General features: G+C 40.6%; 2 protein-coding genes across 6 annotated transcripts in view; one reads left to right on the top strand and one right to left on the bottom strand.

The window, feature by feature from the left end:
* LOC309491273 (uncharacterized protein) overlaps positions 1-21309 on the bottom strand; it is an 82880-nt gene that overhangs the window by 29038 nt on the left and 32533 nt on the right. For 3 of the 5 annotated variants that reach the window (XM_082160776.1, XM_082160777.1, XM_082160778.1), the window contains exons 2-6: positions 16677-16867; positions 16098-16568; positions 15844-16017; positions 15523-15777; positions 15218-15436 (exon numbers count right to left, since the gene is read on the bottom strand). In XM_082160776.1, the coding sequence (XP_082016902.1) occupies positions 15284-15436; positions 15523-15777; positions 15844-16017; positions 16098-16199 (684 nt within the window). In that variant the 5' untranslated portion in view covers positions 16200-16568; positions 16677-16867 and the 3' untranslated portion in view covers positions 15218-15283. Of the gene's footprint in view, positions 1-4176; positions 4414-15201; positions 15437-15522; positions 15778-15843; positions 16018-16097; positions 16569-16676; positions 16868-21309 lie in introns of those variants that run through there. The other 2 variants (XM_082160779.1, XM_082160780.1) reach the window with 2 other exon arrangements.
* Positions 18570-20662, top strand: LOC309490936 (uncharacterized protein). The gene is made up of 4 exons (XM_082160267.1): positions 18570-19349; positions 19432-19752; positions 19839-19928; positions 20020-20662. The coding sequence occupies exons 1-4, from the start codon at positions 19286-19288 to the stop codon at positions 20547-20549; spliced, it is 1005 nt and encodes a 334-aa protein (XP_082016393.1). The 5' UTR covers positions 18570-19285; the 3' UTR covers positions 20550-20662.

Genomic DNA, 21309 nt, shown 5'->3' with positions numbered 1-21309 from the left:
TATCTGTGTTTAAGCCTAATTTGAGTCGTACAATCACATTTCGTAATATTAAGAACATTGATCCCTCAATTCTTGGGGAAAGTTTGTCCACACTTCCCTACAAAGACCATTCATGGAATCTTGATGATTTAATCCAGCATTACAATGACAATCTTCAAATGATCCTCGACACTTGTGCCCCATTGAAAACAGGAATGTTTCGTTTGTCAACTCTGCACCCTGGTTTACATCGGATCTTCGTCTGCTAAAAGTCAAGGGGCGTCGATTAGAACGCTTGTATTCCAAGACTGGACTTGTAGATTTGTATTCTGATCACATGCAAGTTTATAAGACTGCACTTTCCACAGCAAAATTAGATTATTATGCAGGTTTAATTGGATCTGGTGTAGGAAACCAAAAATCTCTATTCTCTGTGGTTAACACTATTTTAAAGCCACCTGAGTGGTCTAACTGGCATATAAAGTCTACAGAATTGTGTGAAGCATTTATGCTCTTTTTTAATAAGAAAATTGAACACATCCACCAGAAATTGGTTTCACCAAACCCTGATTATAACATAACTCATTCTAACTTTGTGCCATCCATCTCCCTTATTTTCATTTTCTGCTTTTAAAATTCCAACAGTTGAGGACATTTGTTCCATTGTACAAAAATCGAAATCTGTCACGTCAACTGGATCCATTACCGACTCACTTGGTTAAAGCTGGTTTATCATTTCTTTCCTCTTTAATCACTGATATTATGCATACATCACTTCTTACTGGTACTGTCCCTACTGCACTTAAAACTGCTGTTATAACACCTATTCTTAAGAAACCTGGGACAGACACAAAGAATTTTGCTAATTTTTGACCTATTTCATATCTTCCGTTTTTGTCAAAAATCCTGGAAAAAATTGTTGCTCTTCAGCTCTGCGAATATCTCTCTTGCAATAGTTTATATGAGCAGTTACAATCAGGGTTTCGTGCTTTTCACAGTGTTGAAACTGCACTTGTAAAGATTTCAAATGATCTATTACTTGCGGCTGATGCTGGTCTTTTATCAGTACTTATACTTCTTGACCTTAGTGCAGCATTTGACACCATTTCACATCCCATACTTTTGAGCAGGCTGGAATCTATTGGAATTACTGGTATGGCTTTAAGCTGGTTTCGTTCTTATCTCACAGATCGCATTAAATTTGTACAACTTAAACAGTTTAAATCAAAACCCACTTTTGTTGTCACTGGTGTTCCCCAGGGTTCTGTTTTAGGACCTCTTCTGTTTATTATTTATCTTTTACCTATTGGCAACATTTTTAGGAAATATGATATCCATTTTCATTGTTATGCCGACGACACCCAACTTTACCTGTCTTCTAAACCTTCTTCAAAGTTTCCCTCATCTGCTCTTGGTGAGTGCTTAAGTGAATAAAAAAAAAAATTCTAAAATTGAACAGCAGTAAAACAGAAATTCTTCTTGTTGGTTCAAAAAATACAATAAGTAAGTCGAATATTTCTTCTATGGTAATAGATAACTGTTCTGTTCCTCTATCGAATCAGGTCAAAAGTTTGGGTGTCATTCTTGACACAACTCTGTCTTTTGAATCTCACATTAATAGAGTTACCCGTTCTGCATTCTTCCATATTCGCAATATAAATCGTCTGCGTCCTGTCCTTTCACTCAAGAGTACTGCTACGCGCATGCTCTTGTAACATCAAGAATCGACTATTGTAATGCTTTGTTTTATGGGCTTCCTTCCAAATCTCTTCATAAATTACAGTTAGTACAAAATGCTGCAGCTCAAGTCATTACCAAAACTTCCACTTTTGAACACATTTCCCCTGTTTTACAGAAGTTGCATTGGCTCCCAGTTAAATTCCGTGTAAATTTTTAAATTCTACTTTTAACTTACAAAGCACTTAAAAATTTGGCTCCTTCATATCTTCTTCATATACACACTCCTTCCCGCACTCTAAGATCTGCTTCTGCATTTACACTTGTTCTGCCACGCACTCGGACAACTTCTATGGGGTCACGAGCTTTTGGCTATGCTTCTCCCCATTTATGGAACTCTCTTCCTGTAGAAGTTCGCATCAGTTCTAGTCTCTCAGTTTTTAAATCTCGTCTAAAAACGTATCGGTTTAGGCAGGCTTTTATGTGATTTAATGTTTGTTGCTGTACTGGTTTGATTATTTAATGTCTTTTTTATGAATTTTGTAAGGTGTCCTTGAGTGCCATGAAAGGCGCCTTTAAATAAAATGTATTATTATTATTATTATAAAGGCAAAGGCTGCGTCCGAAATCGCGTACTATGTGAGTAGGTACTACATTTAAATTAGAACGTACTTCGCGACCGTTAAAAAAGTACGTTCTATATAGTATGAATACCGTTAGTATGAATGGAGTCCGGACGTACTACATGCGCCATGTTGGTATTGTCACGTGACATGCGCGGTCACATCAGCGAGAAAATGTAAAGAGCCCGTTCCACTGACTGCAATGTTTTTAGTTCTTCTTTCCGCTTTCGTCTGCGTTTTTACGTCGTTCGTGCTCACAATTCAGAGTCGTCGGTCAGTTGCTCGCACACACACACACACACACACACACACACACACACACACACACACACACACACACACACACACACACACACACACACACACACACACACACACACACACACACACACACACACACACACACACACACACACACACACACACACACCAGTGAACAATGACAGATGTTGATTTTTGGTAAGGAAAAGGTAATTTATTTGCTTGTGATATTACCATCAATGAATAAACATGAATGAATCAATAGTATGTGTGTGTTTATCTCTGTTGATTCATTCATGGATGGCAATATCACAGTGTGTGTGTGTGTATATTATATATATATATATATATATATATATATATATATATATATATATATATATACACAGTACACACACAGTGAACAGTTGGGTAACACACTGAGGTCAGATACAATACACACACACATTCATATACATGTGTATATATGAAGACTTCAGACGTAAAAGAAAAAAATTCTTCTAAAATGAGCATTTTTATCAAGCTTGTATTATTTAGGTTCAGTAATTTCACTTTAATGACAATTAATAGGTCCTTTTCATTGCCATTAAAGTGAAATAACTGAACATAAACATACAAGCTTGATAAAAATAATCAAACTAGAAGAAAATTTAAGATGGCACTTAGAGGCTTTTACATCTTAAGTATTCATATATGTATATGTGTGTGTGTGTGTGTGTGTGTGTGTGTGTGTGTGTATATATATAAATACACACACATACATAAGAAATGGATCATATACATATAATACATACATACATATTATATTTATAAATAATCCAACACAGAAAACAAGTGTCTTGTCGATTCAAATTGTATCTAAAATAAACTAAACACGTTTACAGATTGTGAGCCCTACAACCTACTGTGCCAATTCTTCATCTATATTTTAAAGATGGAGCTGACCTCCACCCTGACCTCCGACTTTCATGGTAGTCCATCCAGTCACTGATTGCGACCATGGGTGGAAAAAAAGGACATCGAGGTGCTGGTGTTCTAGCTACTACATATCACATAGCACATATTTTACAAATGATTTACTTTAAATTTGGGTAGGAAAAATTCAAGTGGAAATCCAAAAATTACCAAGGGTGTAAAGTTCTCATCTTGTACACATGCTTTTAAAGAAACAGATTTTGAATTATTTTAAAGTGATGCCCAACAAATGAGATTGTTATTAAGAAAGTCCCGTTAGATCTTTTAGAAGGTTACCTTATTGAAGCTGCTGAAGTTAATTTTCTTCCCTCAAGATGACACTTTAATAAAAAAAAAACTTTTAAAACTTTTGCTTTTGGTGGTGCTTTAAGCTATTATACTACTTTGTGCCAAAGTTTTGTGATTTTGTTTTAAGCTTTGTATTCTGTATCCATTTAAAAGTTAAATAATATACAAAAATAAAGCAAATTCATTTTAAAGGTGTCTGGAGTGTGTGGGTATTTCTCTTCAGTGTGGCACTCATATTTTTCAGATATACCTGCAATTTGCTTGTTTCAAAAAACATCTGGAATCTGCTACAAAATAAGTGCACACACAACACCCTTTAAAAATATTAATTACTTAATGCCACATATTAATGACAATCTAACTACTGTAAATCCCTGGGAATTAAGTGTTTTGTAATAAAACTTGCTAAAACAGCATTACAAAATGAACTTACTAACAAATAAATGGAAAGAGAGTGTGAAACATTTGTTTTCTTTATTATTATTTTTTTTAGCAATTATTTCTAAAAGCTGAAGGAATCTTTCCTCTCTCTCGTCGCTCTTTCTTTTCTTTCCTCCCTTTCATTAGCCACTCTCCACTCTATAAGAACACAGGTGTGTTCATCAGCCCCCTGCAAAATCAACACAGAATTTAACATTAGTGATGAACCATGGTCAATCTATTATTATATTAATATTACATGGACAAGTTGAGGTACGTTACACTTGAAACAGTAGCTTGCTACGTAGCCAACACATATTACATATCAACACTGGTAAAGGAGAAATAAAATCGTTGTAAAATAAAAGTTTTGTAACTCTCTCATTTAACTGAGAAACAACGTCGTTGTTTAAATAAAACAGTGTTAACTAGCTGTAATGGGAGATTTTTTATTTTCATTTCTTACTTTGATTTTCATTAACATACACTAGATTGACTACTATGTGTGTTGCTGACTATGTGATATAATGATTGATGTGAAACGCCTGCGAAGCAGGAGAAAGAGGGGGAGAGCTTTTGAAGGCTGATGCCCTGACCCCTAAGGTCAGAGGGCTGTCCAATTTAGGACTTGCAGGCTGTAAGTTAAGCTAAACTAAAGTTCAGTATAATAGGATCACTGGTGGTGTCTTATCCATCTCTGGAGTTTAAAGAACCTTGGAAGATAACAATAACAGAGTATAAAGACTGGCCTGCCCCTCCCTTCTGGTCGCACTTGTTTCACAGACTGTACTGTCTACCTCTGTGTGGCAATTGGGCCTCTTGCAAGACAATAAATTACTTTTTAATGATCATTTGAGTCCAGACTGTCTCTTACGCCAAAGATGATTGTTTAGTGAATTAAACTGCCATAACAGTTGGTGTCAGAAGTGGGGATTCCATGGCGGTTTCTTCTGGCCCTGAGTAAAGCGGATTGACGACTGATCATCCTGAAGCACCAGGCTTTAGTCTTACCTCGCAGAATTGAGAGAGAAGAGCCAACTGCTATCAGGGCCAGGAGGAACTCCACTGGAATCAGAAAGAATCCAGGTGGCAACAGAAAATCTTGGGTAAGAGATAGCAAATTTATTTTTTCATTTGGGGATTTGGAAAAGAAAATTTTGTGGATGAAATCATTTGATTCCAGACTGTCTCTTACGCCAAAGATGATTGTTTAGTGAATTAAACTGCCATAACAGTTGGTGTCAGAAGTGGGATCGATATTCCTTGAAAGGCCTTCTGGACCTGATCAGCGGACGGTGGAGGGAAAACGCCCTGAATGCAATAGGCTTCAGTCTCACCTCGAAAGTGTTCAGAGAAGGAGAACCAGCCGCTTCAGGCCCGGGAGGACTTCCACTGGAATTCGGAAAAGAACCCAGGTGGCAACAGAAAATCTTGGGTAAGAGATAGCAAATTTATTGTTTCATTTGGGGATTTGGAAAAGAACATTTTGTGGATGAACCATAATGGCTGTGTTTAAGAACTGAAACTAGAACTGTGGTACGAGGAAAAGAAGAGGCTTTAAAAGGGGCGAGGAAATTGAGACACAGAGGAGGTCAAGACATTGTCCGGACCAAAGCCGAGTACTCGTTATTGAAATTAATAGGGGCTGAAATAATTGATCGCTGGAGGAATTCCAGGGAAAGAAATTGAAAGTAAGCAGAGATTAATTCCAACCTTTCCTGATTTCGGGTGAAAATTAGAGTAAGCGCGCTGAAGTAAAATCCACAGGCAATAGTGAAAGAAGGAGAATAACAGCCATTATGGGGACATCTAATAGTAAATACTGCACACCGGTATACTGTGCAATGAAGAAAAATCATGGGAAAAAGGGCTTGAAAGACATAGGGAAGCTCATAAGACATCATGATTTTCCGAAAGAAGGAACATTAAGCACCACAAGATTAAGAGTGGTTAAAGAGTCAATTGAGAAGTGCAGCAACAAAACAATAGGCTGCTGTGCGTGCGCTAGACATGTGTGTAAAAACTGTGATGCAACGGTTGAATGTTGGATGGAAGAAGCAAGAAAGAGAGAATGCAGAATGCAGAAAAAGCAAGAAATGGCTATGAATGAAAAGCAGAGTGATGTGTGTGAAAAATCTGTGCCCACGGCACCTGACAGCGTGTGCGTGAGTAAATGTGGTGAGGGAAATATGAATGCATGTGAGAGACATGTGACACCTACACCAGCTAATGAACGGAATGTTTGTGTTTGTGTTTTCCCACATGTAAACCCGGCACCGAGTGCGCCAAGCGCGCAGAATGCTCCGCCGGCTTATGCAGGACTGACACACGTCCCTGAGCAGAAATTGGCAGCCCTGAAGCTTGACCACGACCTTGACCGCTCTCCGCCGAGACAGCCAAAGCCAGAGACAGAGACGGAATCCGAAACAGAGCCAGAACCAAAGAAGCAAGTAAAGACTGCAAAAAAGCCCCAAAAGCCCGTGAAACCGACAAAGCCTAGGTACGTGCACAGACCGTGGAACGGGTCAGACTTGAAAGAGTGCATGACAGTTCTGCCAAACCCTGAAGACGCGGGGGACAGATTTGCTGAAGAACTGATCAAATTCTGCCAAGAATTCAGCCCCACTACACAAGAGCTGAAGCTGGTAGGCATGAAACCAGAAATTTCAATGACAGCGAAAATCAGTTACATCGAGTGGAAACACGGAAGACTGTCAAGTGCACTGGCGCACGCGCTGCACGCGGAAGAAACCGCGCAGCTGACGGGCGGGATGCAGCAAACAGGCGGAATGCAGCTGGCGAAAGTGGCATTTCCGTATGGAAGAAGCAACAACCATCAAAGAAAGAAGAAGACGGACCAGAAGAAAGGGAAGTGTCTTGTGTGTGAGTCGGATGATCACATGATGAGACAGTGTACAAAGTGCAAAATGTGCAAGAAAGAGGGACATTGGGCTGAAAATTGTCCTGAGGCGACAAAGGCGGATTGAAGCCAGCAGCTGTGCGGAGAGCGCGAGAGGGAAAGGCGGCAGACGGGAGGCCAGTTTCCAGCTCAAGAAAAGGGAAGTGAACATTTTATTTTAACACAACAAACACACACACACACACATACACTGATTCTCACTGTCCCGCTCTCTGCAACGAAGAAAATGCTTGCAAACCTTTATGTATATCTGATAAAGTTTTGAGTATGGATGTTTCTGAGGAATGCTTAAAAATGTATAAAAGTGAGGCGTTTTCACAAATGCCAAGATATCCAATGTTAGTGAATGGGTCACTTGTAAACTTTCTTGTCGATAGTGGCGCCTGCCGCTCAACAATAAGACCGTGTGATTTGCCATGCCCGCCGACATTAACAGATTCTGTGTATAAAAGCATGTCGGCTTCGGGTCATGTCATTTTTGAAAATTTCACGGAGCCCTTAGTGTGTGAGACAGAAAAGGGAACAACATTGAGGCATGCGTTCCTCTGTTCAACAAACTGTCCGACACCGCTAATGGCCAGAGATTTAATGTGTGAATTAAATTTGACATTAACAGCAGGGCCATCAGGGATATCAATTGAGGAAAATCCTGAGGCGTGCTGTTTAAAATTTGACCCAAGATGGGCATACGAATGGCGGATAAATGATTCAGATTGGGCAAATATGATTCTGAAACTGGCAAAAAGCCGAACGACGTCTGGGAAAACAGATTGTATGGCACCTGACAAAATGCATTGCACATCACACGTTGTTATTGAACAAAAACAAAAATATGAAGAAAACTGGTTTAACAGTACAGAAAACGAGACTTTAACCCTGTGAGGTCGGAAAACGCGCCCACGCGTTTTGCTGGATTTTTTTCAGTTCAGTTCAAAAGAAATTAATTTTGCTCTGTTGACTTTGATATTACAAGCAAGTTTCATACATCAATCGATTCTGTTAAATGTGTATTATTTTTGTGTATACTCACAATAAAAACAAACTGTTGTGCTTTTTGCCAAATAAAGAAAAATAAACGTGATGCTAGTTCTGCCTTCTCTCTGTGAGTGAAGACCATTCTGAAACGCGTCCGAAAATGAACAATAACTCAGCGAATACTGAGTCAAACAGACATACAGACATACAGGCATGAAGCTTGAATTCTCTTCTTTAAAATGAGGTAATTTATATAAAAAACAAATATTCTCATCTTGTGAAATCTGTATTAAAAGAGAGCGATTCCAGTCGAGCTAATTAGAGCTCATTCAAATGTAATGTGACTCCGCCCACGGAGAGCGCGTGCTATTCAAACGCAAATTACTGAGGCAATCCTGTGAACGCCCCCCATATCAGCTCGAGAAAACACAAGTTTATTCAGATCATTGTAACCTACGTGTTTACACCATCTGGCAGCGCTGTGAGGAATAATAATAACGGAAAATCTACCTCAGAGTGCGGGTATTGCAGGAGAGAGGATCCGAATATGTAGTAAGTTTTTTTTCCTTCTCAAGTTAATCGCGTTTCTGTGAATGAATGAACGGCAGTCGCAGAGATGCGCGCTGTTTACCACAGCTCGCAAAAAGACAGTTTAAATTTAAATTGTGTCTCTGTGTGAATGAATGATGATGTTTTAGCAAACTGTATTGCTATACTGAGCTGAGTAAAAATCGACAGAAATATGTTGAAATAAAATGTAGGCTATTTGTATAAGCAACGTATTAAACTGAAAATTAACATTTATATGCCCTAATATTTCATAAAAACAACGTTACAGTCAGGCGTTTCTGTTTGTGAATGAATGTTTCGGTTTTAGCAAACTGTATTGCTATACTGAGTAAAAATCGACTGAAATATGTTGAAATAAAATGTATTTGTATAAGCAACGTATTAAACTGCAAATTAACATTTATATTTCTTATAATAAAAATGAAAGACCTATGTTACAGACATATAAGACATAAAATATCTGCCAACTCAAATAAGCTTTTGTTTGCCAATATTTGCTCATGTTAAATATAGTATGTTTTGTCAAAAATAAAGTAATCAAATAATCAATCAAATCCTTAACTTTGAAATATGTATGATAAAATGTATACTTTAGTTTTTACAAAGAAAGATTACACTTGAATTGTTGTTGTAATTGTAACCTTTTTAATAAAAAAATATATTTACAAGGTAGATGTAAACAAACTATTAAAAGGTAAATATAAGCCTTTTCTTTAAATAATTTTTATTGTGTTTTATTAGTGACAAATTTGGGGAGAGGATAAATATTCCAAAACTGAAAATACAGTATGAGAATTAACTGCACAATTACTAGACATGTTTTCCTTGGATATTATAGGCCAAATTGCAAGCACAATATGTGGAAAAATAAAAAAGAATTGAGATGCTTCCAACTGTTGCTCTTGCATTCTTGTGGCTCAGTGACTCACCTGAATGAATGGCTAATTAAGTATGCAGGCCCCATTGTCTCCTAAGGTGTGAACCACTAAATATGCATGATCTGTGACGCCCACTCCGCATATTGCCTTTTCAAACAGAAAGTGCTTTGCAAAATTCAAATCAATGTATTGTGTTATGTGAATGATAAGGGCAGGGTGATTTTCACATCATTTTGAAGAAAAAACACTAGGCAATGACATCTATTAGACAAAAGTCTTATTGGCACATATTTAGTATGTGTTTTATGGCCTTATTTCAGAAACTTTAGTTTTTAGTTTTTTCAATAACCACGCATAAACATTATTCTCTCAAAAATGCAGACATGTACATTCTTGTTGCTCACATATTATGGTAGCCCTGTTTGTGCTAAATAGTGTGTAAATTTTTTTTGCCATTAATATGTTTATAAGCAACTGAAAAAAGCACAAATGTCAGGGCATGTCAGAACATCTCAAGGACCCCAAAAACACCTTAGACCCCAGAGGGTTAAGGTTTGAAAAAATTTTCTGGACAGAAAATGTGTGTGCGCTTTCAGCTAGTCTAACAGACAAACAGCAAAGGCTGTTTTTGATTGCAGGAGAAAGTGTTCCACACTTATCTGTGACCAAGGCCACAGAGCAAGCGTGGGGAGATTTGGGCCTGTTTGTGGGAGAATGTGTGAGAGCCACTGATTGGGAAAAAACAGGTGAAGGGTCAAAACACAGCAAAGCAGTTGGGGCTTTTCAGAAAACATGTGATTTTATGGTTGGAGTGAGGCGAACTGTACGAGTGACTGAGAAGTGTGCATTGGAGAACAGGAAGGGAGGGGCAAAATCTGATTACAGGCCATGTCAACCGCAATTTCCATTAAAAAAAGGAGGCATTGCGGGGGATTTTGCCAGTGTTTGAGTCTTTATTAAAAGAAGGAATAATTGTTCCCTGTCCAGATTCTCCAGTGCGTACTCAGATTTTTCCTGTTAAAAAGATTCGTGACAAGAATGCTGAGACAGAATACCGTTTCGTTCAGGACCTCCAGGCGGTGAATGCAGCTATCATTCCGCGAGCGGTGAGAGTTCCAAACCCATATACGATACTCTCCCAAATTCCCCAAAATGCAAAGTACTTCACTGTGGTGGATTTGGCTAATGCTTTTTTTAGCGTCCCAGTGGATGAAAAAAAGTCAATTCTGGTTTGCATTTGATTTTAATGGAAAAGGTTATACCTTTACGAGATTTTGTCAGGGATTTTGCGAAAGTCCGACCGCTTACAACGAAGCGCTTCGAAGAAGCCTCGAGCCTTTGAAATTGACAGATGGAACGGCATTACTTCAGTATATGGATGATTTGTTGATCTGTGCATGTGATGAGAAAACATGTGTGGCCGATTCTGTGTCTCTCTTGAAGCATCTGGCGAGAGAGGGACACAAAGTCAGCCTGTCAAAATTGCAGTTTGTCAAGCAGGAAGTGACCTTTTTAGGGCATGTGCTTAGTCCTAACAGTAAATCACTCTCTGAGAAGAGGGTGCAGGGCATCAGGGAGGTGCCAAGGCCAGTCACAATGAAACAGCTATTGTCATTTTTGGGAATGTGTGCTTATTGTCGTACATTTATTCCCAATTATGCAATTATTGAGCAGCCCTTACGAGCCCTTACTGCAGGGAAAGGGATGAAATCATGTGACAAACTGACTTGGACAAAGGAAGCAGAGGAAGCGTTTTCTGAAATGAAAACGCAACTGGCTTTGGCTCCTGCCCTGGGCCTGCCTATAGCCGACCGGGATTTTGTGCAAATGGTAGATGAGAAAAATGGTTTTTCAACTTCTGTGCTCCTGCAAATTCATGGAGATAAACTGAGACCTGTGGGGTATTTTTCAACAAAGCTCGATCCAGTAGCTGCCGGCCTGCCGTACTGTTTACGGGCTGTGGCCGCAGCTGAACAGGCCGTGATGGCTTCCAGGGAATTTGTGGGGTATAGTAATCTGACATTACATGTGCTACACTCAGTGTCCATGATTTTGCAAGAGCAGAAAACATCACATTTGTCTACAGCAAGGTGGTTAAGATATCACACAATCCTGTTGGATATGCCAAACATAACTGTTAAACGTTGTACCACACTTAACCCAGCGACACTTTTACCCGTAGCAACAGACGGAGATGAGCATCATTGCTGTCTGACAGCTCTGGAGCAGGTGTGCACACCTCGTCCAGATCTCTCAGACATGCCACTGGATGATGGCGAAACTGTCCTCTTTGTGGATGGATCGGCGACGCGAGATCCACAAACAGGTCAGAATAAGGTTGGTTATGCGGTAACCACAGAATTTGAAGTTGTAAAAAGTGGCAAATTGCCATCAAAATATTCGGCGCAAGCAGCTGAATTGGTTGCTTTAACAGAAGCGTGTAAAATTATGGAAAACGAATGCGTAACAATTTACACAGACTCGAGATATGCTTTCGGGGTCACGCACGATTTTGGTGCTCTATGGAAGCACAGAAAGTTCTTTAAAGTCAGACGGACGTCGATACTGAACGCGCCTTTGGTATCTGATCTTCTAGAGGCCGTTCTGTTACCACAAAAGATTGCGATATGTAAGTGCGCAGCGCATACTAACGATAAAACTTCTGTATCAGCAGGAAACGCCAAAGCAGACGCGGCAGCGAAGGCCGCGGCGGCGAATGAGACAATAGAAGCAACATGTACTGTGATATCTGACAATGATAACCCTAACATTCCAACTTCTTTACAGAGCATGCAGACTTTTGCTACAGCAGCAGAGAAACACCTATGGAAGGCCGCAGGCTGCAGCATAAAGGATAATGTGTGGATGAGTGTTGATGGCTTTGCTTGTTTACCAAAACATTTCTATGGTCATTTTGCACGTTTAACGCACGGTTTTGACCATGCGTCAAAAGGGAGGATGGTGACACAAATGAAAGATTTATGGTTCACGAAGGGTTTCACAGCATTTGCTGAAAATTTTTGTAACAGATGTGTCACTTGCACCACACATAATGTAGCAAGAGGAGTTAAGACACCTGTGGTCTCTCAACCGCCACCATCAGGGCCTTTTGAATATTTAATGATGGATTTCATTGAATTAACCCCTTGTGGAAAACAAAAATATTGTTTGGTTATGGTGGATATGTGGTCTCGGTGGGTTGAGGCGTTTCCAACGTCGAAACAAGATTCGGCGGCTGTAGCGAAAGCGCTGCTCCCAGAGATAGTACCCAGGTGGGGCATACCACGAAAAATCAGTTCTGACAATGGAACACATTTTGTCAATGAGGTAATAAAACAAGTGGGTCAGTTTTTGGGCATTGATATGAGAACACACACAAGTTATCATCCTGCCAGTGGGGGCGCTGTTGAGAGACAGAATCAGACGATCAAGAACAAATTGGCTAAGTGTTGTGAGGAAACTGGACTCACGTGGGTAAAAGCACTCCCTATTGTACTGATGTACATGAGAATGAGGAAAAGGATCAAACCAAATTTGAGCCCGTTTGAAATACTGTTTGGAAAACCCCCATTCATGGGGGTAGAGGGAGGTAAACAGAGATTGCCATCAACAGAAGTATGTGAGAATGACATGTTGAATTATTGCAAAGAAATGTCTTCTTTGTTGTCTAATATTTTTGTGCAGGTAAAGGCAGCTCAGAGGGGAGTAGCAGAGACATTCCTGCATAAAATCCAACCTGGTGATTTCGTGGTGATCCGTGATCTGAGGAGGAAAAGCTGGAAGGCGAAAAGGTGGTTGGGGCCATTTCAAGTGCTTCTGATAACGCACACAGCCGTGAAGGTCGCAGAAAGAGCTACGTGGGTACACGCCAATCACTGCAGAAAGGTCCAGGCGGTATCGCAAGGTCAGGAGGAACCGCAACAGCAGGAAGCTCTACATCAATAAACGCCAAGCTATCAGCGATGGGATTGTTGATTTTGTTTTGACTGCCATGCATTCTGAAATGTGTTTCCAGCTCAGTACAGAGACTGGTGAGTGCGGGGACAGGGGTGAAACTGACAAAAATGGGAGTGGTTATGATAGTGATAGCGGAAGCTAATTTTTATGATGTTTTTATTTTTTGGAACGATGATGATATGTAAAGAGTGTTAAAAGCAGTAGCCATCCGTGTTACGGGATGGCATACAAGGACAGGGTTTGAATATGAGGAGTTTTCCTATCTACTTTATCTGTGTTTTTATAGCATGTTTTGTTTTCCTACTAAATATAATCGAACTTTTCTTTGTTTATACTGTAATGACTGAGGGTCCGACCTATAGTGTTGGGGATGCAATGACAGAGCTCGTTCGTCTAGCCCGGTTTCAGAATAAACCTTTATCTGCTTGCTGTAAAATTAAGGGTCTATCCCTGAAAAAAATAGCCTGAGCTTATTTCATTTTAATCTTTTTTCAAACTAGTTTTAATTCTAATGTTTTTGTCTAATAGTTTTAATTTTAATCTTTTTGTCTACTAAGTTTAAGAGTATGATCAGTTATATGAAATTCAGAAATGAGAAGTATAAGTGTGATGTAAGACTTGAACTTGGTACGTTTCATTATGATTATTAGTACTGTGTGAGTGTTTTTGATGAAACAATTATCAATGAATGATAAAAAGGGAGGAGTGTAATGGGAGATTTTTTATTTTCATTTCTTACTTTGATTTTCATTAACATACACTAGATTGACTACTATGTGTGTTGCTGACTATGTGATATAATGATTGATGTGAAACGCCTGCGAAGCAGGAGAAAGAGAGCTTTTGAAGGCTGAAGCCCTGACCCCTAAGGTCAGAGGGCTGTCCAATTTAGGACTTGCAGGCTGTAAGTTAAGCTAAACTAAAGTTCAGTATAATAGGATCACTGGTGGTGTCTTATCCATCTCTGGAGTTTAAAGAACCTTGGAAGATAACAATAACAGAGTATAAAGACTGGCCTGCCCCTCCCTTCTGGTCGCACTTGTTTCACAGACTGTACTGTCTACCTCTGTGTGGCAATTGGGCCTCTTGCAAGAGAATAAATTACTTTTTAATGATCATTTGAGTCCAGACTGTCTCTTACGCCAAAGATGATTGTTTAGTGAATTAAACTGCCATAACACTAGCTGACAGGCATTAGCTCGTTCTGTTCGGTAATAATAATAATGATAAAATTGTCATTTTGCAGCCAATTCACAAACTTGTACCCTCGATTTACATTATTTAAACTTTTAACAAGTCAATCGTTTACTTATATGATGTTAAACGAATACAATTTAACCTCAAATAAACAAAAAGTGTTTTGTAAAGTACTTACACTTGAAAACAGCCGCGTCTCCGTTTTCCGCCATTTTCAAATATAACGACGCCAACTCCTCTCCCGTGGCATCATGGGATAGTAAAGTGTCCATCGTATGCGCACTTCAGAATCTCGCCGGATGTAGTAGGTCATCCGGGTACTTTTCGCCTACTGTTTTTCGAATTCTATGATTTCGGACATACTACTCTGCTCGCGTACTGTTTTTCGCATACTATATAGTAGGGAAGTATTCGATTTCGGACGCAGCCAAAGAGTCAGCAAACATGCCGACTCGTCAGACAAAAGGATAAACAGACCCACCAAAAGATGGACTTACTGAAGCGCACTCCCTCGTCTCCGGGTCCTCCTCTACCGTCTGCGGAGGGCCGGCCCGGCTGGCCGCTTAGGGGTCCTCCGGTTCCTCTTTGGCCCGGAGGAGGTGCTCAAACAGCTTGGCGGCCAGATTTAAGGCGTAAAACCGGTCAGCCGTGGAGGTGTCTTGGCACATGAACTGTGCCACCTTGTGCCTGCCCCCCGGGCTGTGGGTGTTCTTGGCCTGTACAGAGAGAGGAAAGCATAGTTAGAAACAAACACACGCCCGTCAGAAATTCACAAGGCAGAAACACGCGCTGGAAAGCTCACATGGGTGGCGATGGAGATCCGCAGGTCTGTGAAGGTGGGAGTTCCTGGCAGGTCCATCCCAGCCCATGCCTCCTGAAAGTACTGATTCAGGTTCTTGCATGAGCTGGGCTTGGACGTGAAGAAAAAATAGTGGGCGTCGCTACCGCCCACCAAGTACTCCCTCACGGCTAGGAACTCCCTCATCCAACCGTACTCCTCATCGCTCAAGGCCAGCTGAGCTGCCCCGAAGGCCTGGTTGGTCTTGTGGGAAGAAATCTGCAGAAAAACAAGTGGCATAAGAGAGAACTGCACAGAGAGAGAGAGAGAGATAAAACCACTCACATTGATGATGTAGCAACCACCCATGGCGGCCTTCTGCGCTGCCTCCACCTCCCCAATGGTCATATTTTGGAACACCCCATCGCAATGCCCAAAGATGGACGCCAAGTAGGCGGTGAGGTGCCCATAAAACGACCACTGGTCCTTCCGGACCTTCCTGGTCCTTTGCAACTGGTCCTTGTGAGGAAAAACAGGAGAAGCGTTATGGGGCGTGTGGAACGCCGAGGATTGAGAGGTAAGAGGAGGGAAAAACTTACCCAGGATTTCAGGAATGGCGATCTTGGCGGAGGCAGCGCACTGACGGAGAGTGGCCTTGGGGATGAGTTGGCTCTCCTTGGCCTGTTTGAACGCCACCTCATGAATGACCACTCTCCTTCTCACCGAGCGAATCATTGATTTTATCTCTCGGTTCAGGCCAACCATCACGGTGCGGGAGAGCCGACAGGTGGGTGGCGGGGTCTCTGCCACGTAGGCCAGGAACTGGGCCACATTTTTAAGGTACATTTGTATAGTCGGCTCCACGATCTTGGCCTGTTCGAGGGAGTTATGCCAAGACCGCATCCTCGCCGTCTGATTAATGAAGCCCAGGCTGGCCAGGTCGGTTTGCCCCACCGCCATGTACGCAATAAAATTGCGCAATCGAAATATTTTTTACCCCACATTGTTCACCAGCCTCGGAGTGGGGTCAGCGCCCTCCTGGTGGCCCCGGAACTCCTCGAGGAGGACATCTGCGAAAAGAGAAAACACACAAGAACAATGGGGTCAGAACACAAACAATTATGGTCGGAACAACCGCTGCAGGGCGAGAGGGAGAAGCGACAGAGCGCGGTACTCACTCAGAGCCGCCACGTGGTTGGGGAACGGGTGCTCCTCCCGCTGCTCAGATGGCTGGGGGGGCAGGGGGCTGGTCCCAGTGGGCCTGGCCAGCCGGTTCCCCAGAGGGCTCGGCTTCTTCCAACTCCTCCTCGGACGCTCCCTTCTTGGGGGAGCGGAGAGCAGACAGGAGTCTACTTGTGACCCGGGCGACCTGGGCGGAGGTCAATTTGTTATTATTTCACATTTATTATACATTTTTATTGACGAAACCACATTTTCTGTACTAATTACACACAACCGAAGTAATTTAATCTAACTTTCGAGTAATTTCAGTGTTTAAAAATGAAATAAAATAAATAACTAGGGCTAGGGCCCTCAAACTCTGGGGCCCGACTCAAGGGCCCGTGACGACGGAACTTTCAGAGTTTCGGAGTCCTACAACCTTCCAAAAATTGTTTTATCTCTTCCTCAAAGCATCTTTTGTTTAATTCAAATTAAGCACTGAAATGGCGCCAGGGCCCCTGAAATCGCTCACTCTGTTGCGTCGGGGCCCACCGATCAACATACCGAAAGGGCCTGTGCCTAGGGCCTAAAAAGTATTTGTAGTGGTGGGAGAAAAAAAGTCAATCCATCGATGCATCGTGATTCTCTCTCCAACAATTCTGGATCGATTCTGAGAATTTCAGAATCGATTCTGAGCTTAGTTTTTAACCAGATGTGCAATGACGCTGAGTTTGCTTTAGAAACACCCGTAATCTGCTTGCTTCCAATTCCTCACACACATACACCACTCGAACTTTCCGTAAAATAATCTTTCATAATGTTCGGAAAGGTTTACAAGGATTACAAGGCGAATTACAAGGATATTCACAGGCTTCATTGCACATGATGCGCTGTGAGAGACGCGCGAGAGAGAATAGAGGGCACCTTTCATAAAAAAAAACTGACAGTTTTATTGCTTTATGGCCCTCAAAGCCCCGCCCCCTTGACCGTGGGAATTTCCCACGCTAGCTCCTCCCACTTATGGGCTGTACAGTACACCGTGGGAATTTCCCACGCTAGCTCCTCCCACTTATGGGCTGTACATACACCGTGGGAAAATCGGATTTGTGTCACGCCTCCTTAGGGGTTGAACATCTGAAGCGTGGGAAAATTTCGCACGCTCAGTAGTTCTAAACAGTGTAAATTAAAACTTTTAAAGAAATGTACAATAAAGACATAGCCAGAGTGTGAGATCAGTGTTTTTATTAAAGAAGACAGATGTACATTCATCACTTTTAAAACATCAATGAAATAAGTTAAAATTGCATTTCTCTAAAAGAGATATTAAAAAATGAGTTAGTGTTATTTAAAGATGTTAAAACATTAAAACAAGTTAAGAGTTTTTTAATTTACAGAAAAGATTGATTTGTAAGCATTTAACTTTCAGACAGTATTTGTAAAACTTTTACATAAAACACAAACTAGTTTAAAAAGTGTTACGTTTTTACATACCCAGTTGTTAAAGACTCGGAGTTTAAAGATATATAAGTGCTTCGTTGTAGTGGAGCAAAGTGTAGAGCGTCCACTCACTCCGGACCTCAGACAGAAATGAAGCAGTCTGAGGCCTACAGAGAGACACACACAAACCCCGCCCCTAGCCCCGCCCCAACAGATGTCACCGTGGGAAATTCCCACACCCCCCTTCAAGCTCCCAAATAGAAAACACATCCGGTCATCTCGGTGGCCAGACTTAAATGACCAAAGAAAACCGATGCAACGGCCCGGAGAGACCACACCCCCTAACACGCCCCTCTCAAAGCTCATAGGTTGTGTAAAATTAAGACACACCTCTCAGATGTCATTGGATGATACAAATGACATCACTCATAGGAATCCCCCTACCACAGCATCACAGTTAAGAGTTTAAAAAGCAGTGGAAACTTCAAGTGAAATACTACTTGTTTTATCTATCGTTTTTATACCGTTTTTATGTAAACCACTTTAAACATCCATATGAAATGTGGTAAATAGTCACGGTTTCCAATATTTAATTGTCACAAAATTATTCTATATTTTAAAGTAGGCTATAGTCCCCTAGAGTTTTTTAAGGCTCTCTCACCTATCATACCACACACACACACACACACACACACACACACACACACACACACACACACACACACAGCGTCGCTATGTCTACCGAGGTGTTATGGGGCATATGGTAGCATCCTGCATATTAAATTTTTTCTCTTTTTGACGGAATTGTGTGAATTAGTTTTATTGCAGAGCTTATTTGAAGAGATGGGTCAAATTCGAGATGTTTTTTTCTAGTCATACAAATCAGGTATCAGACTCCATACCACATGCAGAGATGAAGGGTTTCTTTGAAAATTAAGCGGGGAAAAAGGTGTTTTTAAAACGCATCGTATCGCAATCTTTAAAAGGAGTCATTTGAGTATTTCATTTGAGTACCCAACCGCCGAAGGAGACACACCATCGAGCCAGCGCAATGTCTACAAATCATCATCATGGAGCAGAAGGAGACGAAGGCTCTTTTGATCCCGAATTAGTGGAAATTCTTAATGATTTATGTGAGTTTTTTTTATCATAAATCATAACCTACAAAATTGAAAAGATATCTCAATAAATGCTTTTATTTGCAGATGATACATCATTCCCCGAAGGTGTCGCGCCAGGTGATTTTTTTCAAGGTACGAGGATATATTTTTGTCATGTCTTTTTTAATATTTACTATTTAATATTTGTTTTAAAGAAAAAAGCTACTTTCAACAGAAATCACAGAGGACGCACCGGCTCATAGCTCCGCCCAACCGCCGGACCCAGCTAAATACCCATTGGTTGTTGATTTAAACCCGACCAATCAAATTTACGAAGACGTCACGCCCAATTCAACCCCTAGACCTGTGGTCTGCGTGGACACAGAGAGTACCGAACGTCAAACCTCACGTCCAGTCGAAGAGGAGAATTCTTCCCGCTCGAGTCCGTCTTTGGATGAGGCAAACACCGGATCGATTAAAATCATTGACGCTTCACGCAGAGGGGTGAAACGTCTTCGGGAAATTTATGGAGAAGAATTAATCTATCCGGAGAGAGGTAAGGGAAAAAGAAAACTATTTGGTCTAATCTTTTATATTTTTTTATTCGTTGAATTTTTTTAATTAACTGAATATTGTTTTTAGAAGAAAACAGTGAATCTGTTACATCCACAACAGGAGGAAAGAAACGATTCGAGAAATATTCTCCCGAGAGTCCGAATACGGATGACTACGGTAAGATTTCTTGTTTCATTAGACTATATTTTATCTATATTAAATAATTCATATAATATATATTTTTTTTTAAATTTTTTTTTGCTTTTAGAAGAAATCCCCTCTTCTCCAGAAAGAGGGGCAGAGGTGTTTTTGGCTTCTCAACAATCGGTACTGAACGGCATCAATTCTGAACGGGACTTATCAGAAAGCAGTGATGAAGACGACCGGAGGTTTAGTCCTCTGTACAACCCTGCAGATCTCCGTGGATTGAGTTATGCCACTTTACGGAGTGCAAACAGAAGCTTCCAACGTGTTATCGAAATCGCCACACTACCTCTCACTTACCATCAGACAGCGGATATAGTTTCAAGAGCGCAGACCGGTATTACGGACCTTCTACATAGAGTCATTGATACACAGAATCAACACACCGCCGATTTAAGAAGTGCGGTGGAATTTTTCGGTGTTTGCCAAGACCGTGTGTTGGAAGAAAACAGACAGTTGCGCAACACGGTCTTATCACTTCAGCAAAACCTTTTGGAGGTGAGGAATGATCATTCATTGCTTATTACTGTACTGTCCCTAATCTCTGAAAGATTAAATATTATTCAGAGACAATCGAGGGATAGGCCTACATAAAATGATGATTGACTAGTTTTTTAAAAACATTTCACTGTTATTGTTTTAAAATCGTTTGCCTGTTATTGTTTCTATCTAAGTGTGTGAGATTTTGTATTTGTGTTTCAGTTTTTAAAAATCTATTTCTCAGGCATGAAAACAGGTCAGGGGTAAAAAAGGTGAGAAGGATGCGGCAGCAAAAAATCCAATCCAATCAACACATATATATATATATATATATATATATATATATATATATATATATATATATATAGTGCTTTTTAATGTTAAATTCATCAATCTGGTGAAAATTAAACAAAGAAAATGATTTTAGTTACAGTGTCTGTCTACATTACTACTACATAATAATAGTTATAATATTAATCCCATGATAGTAATAGCCATATATTGTAAAACAAATGCACTAAAAAATAAAGGAAACTTTCATAATTAGTTTTGTACTAATTTCTATACTTGAAAGAGTATGGGCTAGCCCAGTGTCAATCAAGAAAAGAACCAAATGGGCCGCTGCTCTACGTGTTTCATGAGGTGTCAGAAAAAAAAAAACTAACGCTGACTCTTTATTGACCAATGCATTACATACTAATTACGCACTAACCCAACGCCGCCAATTAAGCAAAACAAAACCAATGGGCCGCCGATGTACGAGTTTTATGGGCCGTTAAGACAAAAAACGAAACAAAAAAGTATGAGATGTATCGATCGGCCCAAAAAGCACGTCGGCCCACCGGGAATCTCGTAGTCCCGATGGCATTACGCG

The sequence above is a fragment of the Leuciscus leuciscus genome (assembly GCF_965113295.1).
Source record: "Leuciscus leuciscus genome assembly, chromosome: 25".
Taxonomy (NCBI): Eukaryota; Metazoa; Chordata; class Actinopteri; order Cypriniformes; family Leuciscidae; genus Leuciscus; species Leuciscus leuciscus.
This window is presented reverse-complemented; position numbering and strand designations above follow the sequence as displayed.